Source organism: Polyodon spathula, chromosome 11 (assembly GCF_017654505.1).
Source record: "Polyodon spathula isolate WHYD16114869_AA chromosome 11, ASM1765450v1, whole genome shotgun sequence".
In the NCBI taxonomy this organism is placed as follows: Eukaryota; Metazoa; Chordata; class Actinopteri; order Acipenseriformes; family Polyodontidae; genus Polyodon; species Polyodon spathula.
The window spans coordinates 29,991,738-30,004,799 of NC_054544.1; the positions used below are offsets into that span (position 1 = coordinate 29,991,738).

General features: G+C 39.8%; 1 protein-coding gene across 3 annotated transcripts in view; it reads right to left on the reverse strand.

Moving 5' to 3' along the window:
- LOC121323146 (phosphatidylinositol 4,5-bisphosphate 3-kinase catalytic subunit beta isoform-like) overlaps positions 1-13,062 on the reverse strand; it is a 57,012-nt gene that overhangs the window by 19,780 nt on the left and 24,170 nt on the right. For all 3 annotated transcript variants that reach the window (XM_041263975.1, XM_041263974.1, XM_041263973.1), the window contains 4 exons: positions 10,302-10,488; positions 5,925-6,153; positions 4,817-5,040; positions 92-271 (listed from right to left, as the gene is read on the reverse strand). In XM_041263975.1, coding sequence (XP_041119909.1) covers positions 92-271; positions 4,817-5,040; positions 5,925-6,153; positions 10,302-10,454 — 786 coding nt within the window. In that variant the 5' untranslated portion in view covers positions 10,455-10,488. The remainder of the gene's footprint in view (positions 1-91; positions 272-4,816; positions 5,041-5,924; positions 6,154-10,301; positions 10,489-13,062) is intronic.

A 13,062-nucleotide genomic window follows, 5' to 3' on the forward strand; every position in this document is an offset into this window, starting at 1 on the left:
AGAGAGAGAGAGGAGAGAGGGAGAGAGAGAGGGAGAGACATGCATGGTCAGAGATAGAGATAGACAGAGACAGACAGAGAATGAGAGAGACCTTGAACTGGATGAGGGGGTGATCTCCAAATAGGTACTCCAGCCTTCCACTGACTCTGAGCACAAAGTTGTTGCTGTTCCCCTCCTCTTCCTCCTTGCCATGTGTCATCAGCCACTTCCTGACAGCCTGCTCCGTCAAGGTGCTGGGCCTAGTGTGAGGGGAGACTTTGAGGCTCACGATCTAGTACAGAAGGGAAGGAGGGGGAAATAATCAGCACACACAGGCTAACAGACGCCAAAACTGATTGGCTTCCTTTTTTTGCTAGCTGTTCTTTTAAATTAGGTTTTAAATGGCTTTATCCTTGAGGTCACAGCTAAAGCAACAATAGTCTGTATAGTGTCTTAACTTAAGGATTACAAAACACAGAGACACTTAACCTGCCGGTTGATCAGCATACAACATCCTGTGTGGAGCACCACCTCCTCTCTATGTGCATTTGATTGCAAAACAGTAATGAGCACAAGTCTAGCACCAGCGCAGAGACAAGAACAAGGGCCTGGTCTCACAGCTTTGTCCGTTACCACATGTAACACAATGAGTTGCAAAATACCTGGACTTGTCAGGGCTTGACTTTCCAAAGTTGGTAAAGGATTTACTAAATGAGCAAGGACAGTAAACAAGTTCAATAAAGTTAAACAAAAACTCAAGTCAATGTTTGCAAAGTAAAATTCACTGGAAGCTATAATTACCATATTACTTCAATTAGCACCACCCTCGTATTAAAGATGCCCTCGTATTGACGCTGCCATCATATCATATTTATAACAGAGGCCGCCCTCGAATAAACGCCACTATCGATAAAGAAACATCAAGATATTTTTTTCTTCATCCTACTAAACACACACACAGTAAATAAATAAACGAGCAGAACAGACTATGTACATGTAACGACCCAGAAGAGACAGGAGCCTCAATCTAGCACATACATTACAAACTAATGTACACACCCATCGTAAGTACATTTTCTTTTATGGTACAGTTCTGAAAGAAAATCCAAGATAAATTACATACGGAACAGCGGACCTTCTGAAGTTATAGGTTGTTTTGTTTTCAGTTAAATTGTAATTCCTGCACTCAATCCCCTACAAATAAAAACAATGTGCTTACTATCCATGATAAGATTAAGTTTCAATCTCTCTTGCCTAATAGGCTCTTAGTAACTAAATGTACTGCATTCAAGCCCCAAAAACACACGAGTATAGTGCTGCAGATCGGAGCCTCTCACACGCTGCTTCTAAAATGCCTTAAATCATCTAATAAAATATTGCAGCGTTTGTAAAGCACAGTATTATTAATAGAGGTCGCCCTTGTATAATCGCCGCCCTTGTTTAAGGGCTGCAGTCATTTTGATCAGTTTAAAAGAAATGCCGCGGTGCCAAATCGAAGTAATACGGTACTCAAAAAGACAAAATTGGTCCGTTGGCCTTTCTCATTAGTAAGTCTTTTACTAAGTTTGGAAAATCAGGCCCTAAGTCTCAAGAACACCCACCGGAAGCCACAGGTTTCGTACCCGGCAGGCCATCCAAGGGGAATCATGCTTACTTGTATTCTCTTGTAAATGTACATTTAAAAAAAAAAAACAGACAGTCGAGCGATTCTGTTGCCAACCTGCTTTCCATCCACACCTCTAACTAAGAGGCCCCAAGGAGATTGAACTCTGCAAAGCACAGCATCACTGCTTGTCTATTAAAACAGAACGCAGATTGCATTGTTAAGACAGTCATTGATCGACTAGTGGCAACCCAAAGGTTTTCAATGGTGGTGAGCTTGATACTAATACACAAAAACTGCAATGGTGTCAGAGGTCTACACTAAAACACTAAATCTGATACTGACGAATGACATAGATCTAGGGTTTGAAATTCTAGCAGTGGGACTGTTCACTACTTAGGAGAAAATCTTGCAGGTTTAATCCGAACAGCCTTAAAACTGACACAGCCGAGCCATTCCTCACAGTAGAAATCTGCCACAAAAAAAAAAAAAAAAAAAAAATGCTTGAAACAATATTCCTCAAGAGCTGCCACCACAGAGCTGAATGATGGCCTGGAAGTGTGTGGTCCCTTCAATCATCTATGGGAATGGAAATGTGCCGAGAGGAAACCGACAAAGCCTTTAGCGATTCTGTTCAGTCTGGGTTTCAGGTTTTATTTGACGTTACTTTCACAGGACATTAGATCATGACTCATATGTAAAGTGTACAGAGTACAAATGAAGCTGAACTGATAGCAGCAGACACTGTTCCTTCTGCACTCCATTAAACATCACATTTGCTATTTGTATCCTTCTAAAAAGCACCCTACTGCAATTAAGCAGGTTACATGCTTCCGTAGGTTTGTGATTGAACAGGTACTGAGCATGAACGGCATGAACAGAGCTGCTGGAGGAGGAAAAGGGATTATATCTGGATATCGTCATTAATGCTGCAACACCTACCGAGAAGCAAACAGCCTTATCTGATGAACAGGGCCAAAATTCCTGCAATTCATTCCGCATGCCACAGTTGATTTAGTATCTAGGATAGCTGAACAAAAATACCAAAACAACTGGGGCATTCAGGACGAAGAACCGTACATCAAAAGCATTTCTGAGATAACTGCTAATAAAATTATGAGCGCTTAAAATAAAGGTTTCAAATACCATTATTCATTTGCAGTTTTGGCAAATGGGATTATGTTAAAAAAAGTAGCCTTTAAAGAAAAAGTCTGGAATGTGGCCAGCAGGTGGGGTAATGATGCCGAAACGCTGACATAGTAACCCTAGAAACCATTGACCTCTTAGCAGTGGAGGTCTGTTTACAAGATCAGACATTTACATTGGCCAGGAGAATACGACAATTCTAATTTCATCGTTAACCAACAGTTTTTAAAATTACTTTTCTTCAGACAAAATTGTTTCATGCAAGGTCAAAGCTTTTGTGTGGCCTGGATACAGGCAGTACATGATTAAATGCATTTATATTTATATGTGGTTCATAGATATTTATCCAGTAGCTGGCACCATATTATATTGTACACTACGTGCAGAATTCTCTGTGCAATTCCATCTATGAGAACCATAAGACCCCCTTCCTAACCCCTCATGACAGATAAAGAGCAAGTATCTCATCAATAAATCAAAGTCATGCGAGGAAGAGAAAAATCTCAAGCCATACTGTTGAGTTGTAGAAGTGTGTTTCATAGATTACACCTTTTCATCCCAATACAACACAGCAAAATGTACAAGGCTATTAAAAGAACATGGTAGGGAGGGTCATGTACAGATGCTATGCTTTTAAAAAGTACCCAGTAGGAACATTAGTTAAACCATATGCTCCTGCCTGAAAAGATGAACTGAAATGTTAATTGACCAGGGAATACCCTACAGCACCATCTGTGTTGGGATGCGTGTTCTCATACTTCATGGTGTTTAAAATGTATTAAATCCTGGTTATTACTGGGTTAACGTTGTAAAGAAGAAGAAAGTGCAGAGAGGTGAAATCTTAACTTGTGGAAATTTTAAACTTCGTCAAATTAAATGTTATCCTCCTTCCCCAGGAATATCATCACTGACTTTCTCAAAGTGTTAAGAATCCTTCAACCACCATGACAATAACAATAATAATAATAATAATAATAATAATAATAATAATAATAATAATAATAATAATAATAATAATAATCATCATCTCAGGACAAGTCTGCATAGGGTCCAAGACAGTCTGGCAGAACAGCCAGATACATTCCTCTTGAAACCAGCATGTACGCGATTGCCTCAAGCAAGATTCTGTCCTTTCAGTGCAAGCTGCTTTCTACTGAAGCACCACAACTGAAAATGGAATTCCTAAAAAAGGTATGTCTTACAGTTGCAGAGAACACACAAGGGGACCAACATATGACAAGGGGTGTTGGAATACCTCTGCAATCTTTTCATGGTTTAAATAATGCATTCTAATATCAAGGTTTACAGAAGTTACTAGTTGTGTAGCATCACCCATTCGAGAACCCCCCTCCCAACACTTTTCAAACTCATCCGCAATTAATGCACTTGTACAGTTACCCCCTCCCCTTTCACAATCTGAAGTGATCCTGTGCAATAAAAAACTCATTCTGCACAGGTTCTCTTCTTCATTCTTAAAAGGAACTATTGTAATCCAACCCCACCTAAAAAAAACTCCCTACAACAAAATAAATGAATAAAAAAAAGTTAGATACACAAACATTTACCAAAATTCTGGGGAGTTTTTTCTGCATGGGGCTGGTTTGCTCTTGTTACTCCAGTTTCTTTTCTAAAAACCAGGAAAAACCCCCATACAGAATGAGTGGCACAGTTTAATTGTAGAGGACCAGTTCCTCTGTATTTATTGATCAATGCCCACAAAGTCGAACAGATTTCGAATCATGCCATGTTTTTTTATCTTTTTTGCCATCAGGGTAGAACATTCATTCCTAAAGGTTCCTAGGAACGCAACTTGAAACAGACGTACACACACACACACACACACACACACACACACACAGTGATATACATACACAAACGTGCCGTACACAAGCACGCACACAGAGTGATATACATACACACACACACACACACACACACACACACACACACACAGCGATATACATACACACACGCATGCACACACGCACAGTGCTACACACACGCACACGCACACACACACACAAATACACAAGCATGCACACAGAGTGATATACATACACACACAGACACAGACATACATGGCTCTACCTGTGAGTTGTCAAACCGAATTGCGATCACGATCTGGCCCCCGTGCAGCTTGTCCAGGATGTTGTCTGGCACGTTGGGCTCCAGCAGGGGGCAGAAGCTGCACTGCAGCCACTCCATCCACGTGAGCAGCTGCAGCTTCTGCATCTTCTCCTCGCTGACCCGGAGCATCTTGGCACGGAACTCCTTCACCTCGGGGTCCTGGAGGGCATCCAGCTCGTGGAGACCTTCAGAGGGACAGAGCAGGAGAGGGAGAGGTATTGTATCGGCGAGCTTAGTGTAGCGGAAAATCAGAATGACAGCACTACATCATTACTAGATGAACTGTTTCAAACACTGCAGAACTGGGTAGATGGTCACGGAAGCATAACTTCAAATCAAAACAGACTAAGGTAACATACATATCTATTCGGGAGTGGCTTTATCAGTTAGTCCATGGTTAGGGCTTATCTGTGTTTGTAATATTAGTGTTAGAAAAAATGTTGACTTTTTGACAGTTGGATGCTGCGTTTCCTGTACTGGTGTTACAATAAAATGTATTTATCATCTAGGAATTAATATGTATGAAACTGGGGGTTAAGATCTCATTGCTTCCTTTGGAGAGTCCATTCACAAGGTCTGCCAGTATTCTTCCTTTAAAGTAGAGAACTCACCTTGAAGACCTGACATCTGAACATCGCTCTACTGACTTTCCATTGATAAATAGACAGACCATCTGGATTTGCATGAATTGCACACTGATTGAACAAATCTGAACTTCTGGCATGCAGACTAAATATTTCTCTCAATTCCAAAGAAAACAGCTCTGCAATGTTTCTGTGTAGGTGTTGCATCTGACTCAAGATTCTTGAGATTCTCTACATTTTTATAGGAATAAAAAACAATGCCTGAAGATTCATCAACATAGAGCAACAGTCACAAATTACAGGAAGGCAAAAGGGCTTTCTTCCAATTCTATATGGATATAGATTTGGGATTAGTTATGAAAGCACATGCATGCATATTGCTAATTAAAGTGTATAGTAGAGCAGCGACTACCTACTGCATTTAGGGGACAACATGAACAAAACAAGAAGCATTTTACTAAGCACAGCCCCTCTCCCCCCTTCACCTTTGCTTATAAGCACCCCTATTTTGGAGTCGAGCAGTTTCTCAGCTCTGCCACAGTTCCTGGTGACGAGTCTGAGGGTCGGGAGGAAGGGTCTGACATCACAGAGCCTTCGAGACTCGTCCTCGAGCTCCTCGTGCACGGCAGTCTGATTCACACACTCGAACATGTAGGCCTCCATCTGCCCCAGGAAGGTGAACAGGGGGTAGCTCTGAGCCTGCTTCCATAGCAACTGCAGTTAAACAAGGGGAACTCAAATCTCCCATCACCACGCGCCGCTTCTCCTAGAGAGTCTCGAATCTTCGAAGACAAGACACTGCTCTAAACAATTTATAAATGGACACCTCTTTCTAATGTAGTAGCAGAAGACAGATGTACACACACTTGTGCGTCATGCGTGTGTGTCATTAGTATATATATATATATATATATATATATATATATATATATATATATATATGTGTGTGTGTGTGTGTGTGTGTGTGTGTGTGTGTATATATATATATATATATATATATATATATATACATACACACACACACACACACACACACACACACACACACACACACACACACACACATATATATGAGCTTCTTGAAAAACAACATTATGCACTATGTTCACTTTTCTTTCTACACAGCTAAAGGGCTTTAGTCTAAGAAGTGCTGAAATGTATTTATTTACTTATTTTTAAATCATTTAAACCGTGTGTATGTGCAACCAGTCCTGATTCCACAGAGGTTTGCATGGATGGTTGGTCTACTACTACTAAGAACTGTTTTATGACTTTGTGCAGACGTTATTTAGTATGCAAATGGCTTTATATTGGTCAGCACCTTTTTATTAAAAAGCTCTGATGTGCACAAATGCATTCATGATTGTATGCATGTTCATTATTTTCAAATCTGCATTTAAAAGAATATGAATATCCTTTTTGTTCCCACCATTATGCTTTGGAGATGATTTGTTCCACTTTATGCCATCGTCTATTATGTGGACACTAAGCAACAGCCCTTTAAGAAGCGATTTCTAACCCGGGTATGCCCTAGTGCTCTTCAGCTTAGCTACAGATAGGGTAACTAGCCATTGATCTTTATTAAGAACAGACAGCTAACATACAATCTGAACTTCAAGATTCAATTAGAACAGTCCGCTTTTAAAGAAATCTCCTTTGATTAATATTTCATCAAACCATTGGAGCTGGTAGATTAACCTAAATAATCCTAAATGGTCTGTATAGTCAGTGGTTATTGGACACAATGGTGGCTTTTATGTTCAGATGTCAAGCCAGTTATACTTGTTATGGTCCAAGGCGTTTAATGTGGGAAACAAAACAAAAACAGGTGGCTATTTTTATTACAGCTCTGTTCTAGCTTTCCTTGTCAATCACTTAGAGGTTTTCAGCCATTTCCTCAGATAGAAACTAAAACATTACAAAATGCATACCCTTGAAACAGCTACACAATTTTAATGTAGAAGCAATGCTCTCTTTAGTGAACCCCTAAACCATGGGGCCTGGTGAGACACATACAGAAATATTCCCCAGCCTTTGATAAATAAAAATGCTGCCCATGAATACTTCTGCAAGCAGGACTGTAGGGATTTACGCAATTAAAATGTACTACCAGTAAAGGAAAATAGTGTTGGATATTGACAGGTTGGTAACAGTATTGTCACATTATACTTGCCAGTAACTCGTGTGAATGACGTGTGACAAGTAAAAATGAATGGGCCTATGTGTTCATGGAAGCAATTTACGAGAGAGATTGAATATTTTAAAAAAATCAGTAAAAGACAAATTTTAAGGGCAGGTGGTTGTGTGATTTTTACTTAAAACAAGGCAGCACTTGTCATTATTTGGGAAACATGTTGTTCTTCCCCACTTTGTCCATTTCCTGTTATGAGCCACAGAATATCAAGTTGTTTCAAGCATGGGCTTCCTTGTTCCGACTATGACAGCAGCAGCATGCAGAGTCCTGGATTATTCACACAGTTCAGGAATATCTCCCCTAACTTCCATTACATTCCTCTCCCAGGCTGGGAGGCAGGGTCTGCATTTCGCTCATGGGCAAATTTCCCACATCATACATCTACTGTGGAGTGGGCAATATTCCACATGTCAAGTACAAGTCTGTGCCCTTCTCAAGCTACTGGAATTATCTGGAATGTAGATAAACTGGCACTAGATGAATAATGTTCACTTATACATAAAAAAATAAAAAATAAAAACAACCCCCTTTTGCTTATTTGCTGCTGTAATTCAATTTAGCCTTGCAGTGGTGGAACTGAGGGATCGGATATTTTAATCTGAAGAAGACCGCACTTTGCTTTTTAAAAAACAGTGTAACAGACCGGCTACTCACTCTGGTTCATTGCCCCTTTAAAAGCAGACCCAGACACTGAAATGAAGTTTTAAGAGCACTTACGCGCTATTTTTAATAAACAAAATAAACAAAACAAACACCTAGCTCTTTTGAGCACTAACTAAAAACACAAAACAGGAACCTAAACTATCTTGCAGGACAGCTAAGCCTGACTAATAAACAAGCAAAACATACCACACAGGCTTAACACAGATCAAAAGGCTTTTACACTACCTTTCTTTTCTACGCTTGAGCACACCATCAAGCAGGCTTCTATACACACCATCAAGCAGGCTTCTATACACACCAGCAGCCCTGAATAGCCTGGCTGGTTTCTTTAAATACCCCGCACCTGGCTCTTTTTTACAATGATAGCCAGGTGCAGGGGATAATTAATAATAAAACAATTAACAAAATCATTAAAACCAATGTGCATTTGCACTTTTTTTTTTTCTTCAGCAGGGTGGAATTTAACCCCTTTCCCTGCTCACAACAGCCACTCGCTCGGCACTAGCATCAAATTATATACAGGAAACCACTACTACAGGTTAAAGTTCAGCTGCAAAAATACATTTCATCAATACTCTCACAGCTTTGTTAACAATATAGAGAGCATGTCTAGAAAAAACAAAGCACCACACATCACTTGGAAGTCAATATCCTCACTGTACAATATAAGAGTGTTTCCCAGCAACTGAGCGCTGCGTTGGAACGAAAACCAACAGATACTGTGTGCTGCCAGGAACAGGTTTGGGAAACACTGCAATATAAAGCCGGGTTGGGGTCAATTCCATTCCCTTTTTATAATCAATTCCCAATTCCACGTTCTTTAGAAGGAATTGGAGCAGATATTTTAGGGTCATACTGGAATTGTGGTGATCGCTGAACCGCTTGCCACTGTGAGAAGCTCATTTCAACAGAATACAGCACTGACAATTGCAATTTCAATCAATGGATGTGCCAGAATTAATGAAATGGGAATTAGAAATTGAAATGGAAAACAGGAATTGACACCAACCCTGATCCTAATAGTTTTGATAACACTATGTAACACAATTTTTGTTTCTGGGTAATAAGTGTTATTTCCTAATTGCTTATGCCTCAAAAGTATAGAAAATGGCTATTATTCCCCACAAACTTTGCTTTTGTGATCAGGACAGTGATATTTCAAAATATCACTATTTCCAATGGGAAAATGGGCAAATGTGTGTCTTTTCGTTCACATAAAGTCAGAAAAAAACAACATATGAATCCAAATTAACATGTATTTATACTAAAGTAATACAAAGATGACTATAAAAGATTTAGAAGTGAGTAGTTTTTCGAGATTTACAATTATACTGTATTTACTACCCAGGAACAACATTTTTTTTTTTTTGTTACACAGTGTAATCCCAAGTAGGAACTGCCCTACACTCTACTGGATCCACTCTTGCCAGCCCTTTCCATAAAAGACCCCCACTGAAGCCCACACTTCAGTTCAAAATGAGCCACACTCCTAGGTGTTTTTCTCCAATGGGAACTGCACACAACCTTATGGTACACAGCCACACAGAAGCGCCCTGCGTCAAGCAGCACCCAACCAGCATGTTCCAGTCCGAGGAACTTTTTTTAATGAGGCTCCAGCCTGGAAACTGGGATGGATATTTATTTCTTATCATGGATACGGGCCATCCTATCTCCAAGAACTACTCTCTCTATATTCCTGTTAGTTTTTTGAGATTGCACAATGCACAACTGTTAGTCGTTCCAAAAACATTGTCCTACAATTCGATTGGAGCCAGAGCTTTCTGCTGATGTGATCGTTGTTTGTGGAGCACATCATTAGTCAGGCTGAAACGCTGGATTCTTTTAAGCGTACACTGAAAACATATTTTTTGAACAAGCTTTTACTAGTGGATGTAGCTCTCTTGTTTTATTTTTAAACTGTGTACAGTGTTCTGGGATGCCATGGTGTGAAGGGTGATGTATTTTATTGTAGATTGATTTCCCTGTCCCAGCTCCTCCAACTCACCAGTTTGATGTGCTGGAGGGTAGCTTCTCGGGGGATGTCCATCTGGATGAAGATGCCGGTGGGAAGCAGGAAGTCCACAGTGATGCAGGCATCGTTTACGAGATGGGAATCCACGGCCCAGATGTCCAGAATGTCCGTCATGGCAGGAGGCATTGTGGGTAAGGGACTCCAGGACAATCATAGGAACCTGAGAACAAGAGCAGCAAAACAGCCTAAGCAACATGTTCAAAAAAACCTGAAGCAGTAAAAAGGTGGCACAAGGTTTGCTTTTCACTCGAGACAAATGCAGAACAGGAAATACCTCAAGCATTGTAACAGAAACGCCCTCCCTCAGATAAATTCCTGAGCAGCTAAAACCGTTAACTGCAGACATGCTTTAACCATCAATTGATGAGAAATCAACCAAAACAAGACCCTATTTAACTACAGTAAATACTGGCAGCTTCTGATCAGAAGATAAGAGCACTGTTTTCAAAAGACACCCCATCCGCCCCCCCTCCCCTCAGATTACCAGCAATACAGTAGGGTGAGCTAGAGAAGATGCAGTTTCAACAAACCTGAAGGAGTAAGTGATCTGACAGGCTTGTGATGCCCTTACTGAACAGGAGTACCAGCACAAGACAAGGTGTGTCACATTTACAGTGGCAATGTTTTCATGCATTTTCAAAGGGTGGTGAAAGTAGGCTGGTGTTTACGTTTCTATTCTGTGCACAGGCCACAGTTTGCTATGTACACAATCCACTTCGAAATACTGTCACACGAAGCTTGCTTGAAGACAAGCTGTGTTCCAACTATTACGAGACAGCAGATAAACTAGACTGCACTGTATTACCCCCAGCAGCACCAGGTCGTCTTAACTGGAAAGTGAGCATCGCTGTATGATCTCAAACACTGCTGCAAGCATTCGGAACAATCAGTTCAAACTGGCCAACCTAATTACCTCAAGCACTGCTCTGGATGAAGAGCATGCTGGTACCTAGTTGTTCTTGACTATCTAGTAGTCCCTACTCTTCTGCACTAATCGTCCATAAACACTCAGAGTACTGTGGTTATTTCCATGAGTGAGGATTGCTGAATATGGAAAAAAAATCGCCAAAAGAGGGGGAGTTCTAGCACACATGAAAATCCCAAGTAATACAAGAAGCAGCATTACAAGTACTGTAAAGGCCTACAACTCCTGCAGTCAAGCGAGTTCATGAAATAAAAAATCAACAAAAGAAAATACTTCAAGTTGAAATCGCTAGTTACTGAATTATCACTGTCATTGATTATTATGATTAAAGAAAATAAGCCACAAGTGAGCATGCTAGATTACAAAATGAAACAAAACACACAAAAGAAAGCCAACATGCCCTTTCTTTTTTTAAAAAAAAGTGTCCAATACCACTATTTTCTAGACAATGAATGCCTTGCTGATTTAAGCCTTGTTTAGACAATTTAGAAAGCAGTTCATGTTTACAAACAAACAAACAAAAGCAGACAAAAATACTGAACGTTCAGTAGTGCAAGAACTGGCTGACCTTGCCAAAGAAAACTCCCTGGAGCCAGGTGCTATAGATCCATTACGAGAATGAACACAGCAATTGACTGCTAGCTTTTAATATCCTCCACCCTTCCTACGAGACATTCCAGCATGTGATCACGTACACAGGTAAACATGTTTACTGCACAGGGCACGGAGGTGGGAAGATCCCACATCGGATTCTAAACCTAAAAACAAACAAACAAACAACACCACATTGTGGCCTGTTTTTTTTTTTTTTTTTTTTTTTTTAAACACATCATTGACTTATTTACAGCACCATGGGCTGGTTTAGAAAAAAAAAAAAAAAAAAAAAAACCAAGCACTTTAATTGATATAGTTACCTGTGGATTACAACTAAACAAGGCAGAAACTAACCCAAATGAATGGAATTAAAAAAACAGGAAGTGACCCCAAACCTAATAGAGATATCTACAATACACTCAAATAATCACAGAGTTCTACTCTTCTGCTTGACAATCCTTTCTTTCCTTCCCACCAATGAGGGAGGTTACTTCTACTGTAGGACAATATATCTGGACTAGAAAAATAGAACAACTTCTTCCCCATTTTGAAAAAAGTCTGACCTACAAGCACAAATCAGAAAGTCAAGAAGTTAAATTGTGGTTTATTTTTTACTGAAATGAAAAGAGCAAACACAGTTGATTTGACCAATACAAGACATAAGATAATCTTATTTTTGTTTTGCAAATTATAATTTTTGCTTCAACCAAATCACACTTGAGAATGCAATTACATAGTGTGCATAAACATGTTATTGCTACACTATATTACACATGTTCTATACTAGAAAAAGAGGACCAAGACAAACCACGACCTTGGGGGGAAAATAATTCAGCTGTTAATTACAGGCAGCACAGAATTTCATATTTTATTAAACTACAGAAAGGAGTGTGGCAAAAACAAAAAACAAACAGACAAAAAATACCTGGGGAATAATACCCAGCTCTGAATGTCTGATGTGAAACAAAACTGTTTCTCAAGTCTCTGTGTAAATCAAGGCAACTGTTTTAAAAATACTGTATGCATGTGCGATTGAGAGAGAGAGAGAGAGATTGATTGATTAAACGTTTTGGGAGATATTCAGCATTCCTAAATTAGAGAATGTAAACACCAGGCTTTAGTTAAAAGCACAGTTTTGATCTCCATTGCTGGCAGACAGCACTACAGGCCGCTCACACAGTATTTAAGCTCAATGATAGCATCTGTCTCCTAACT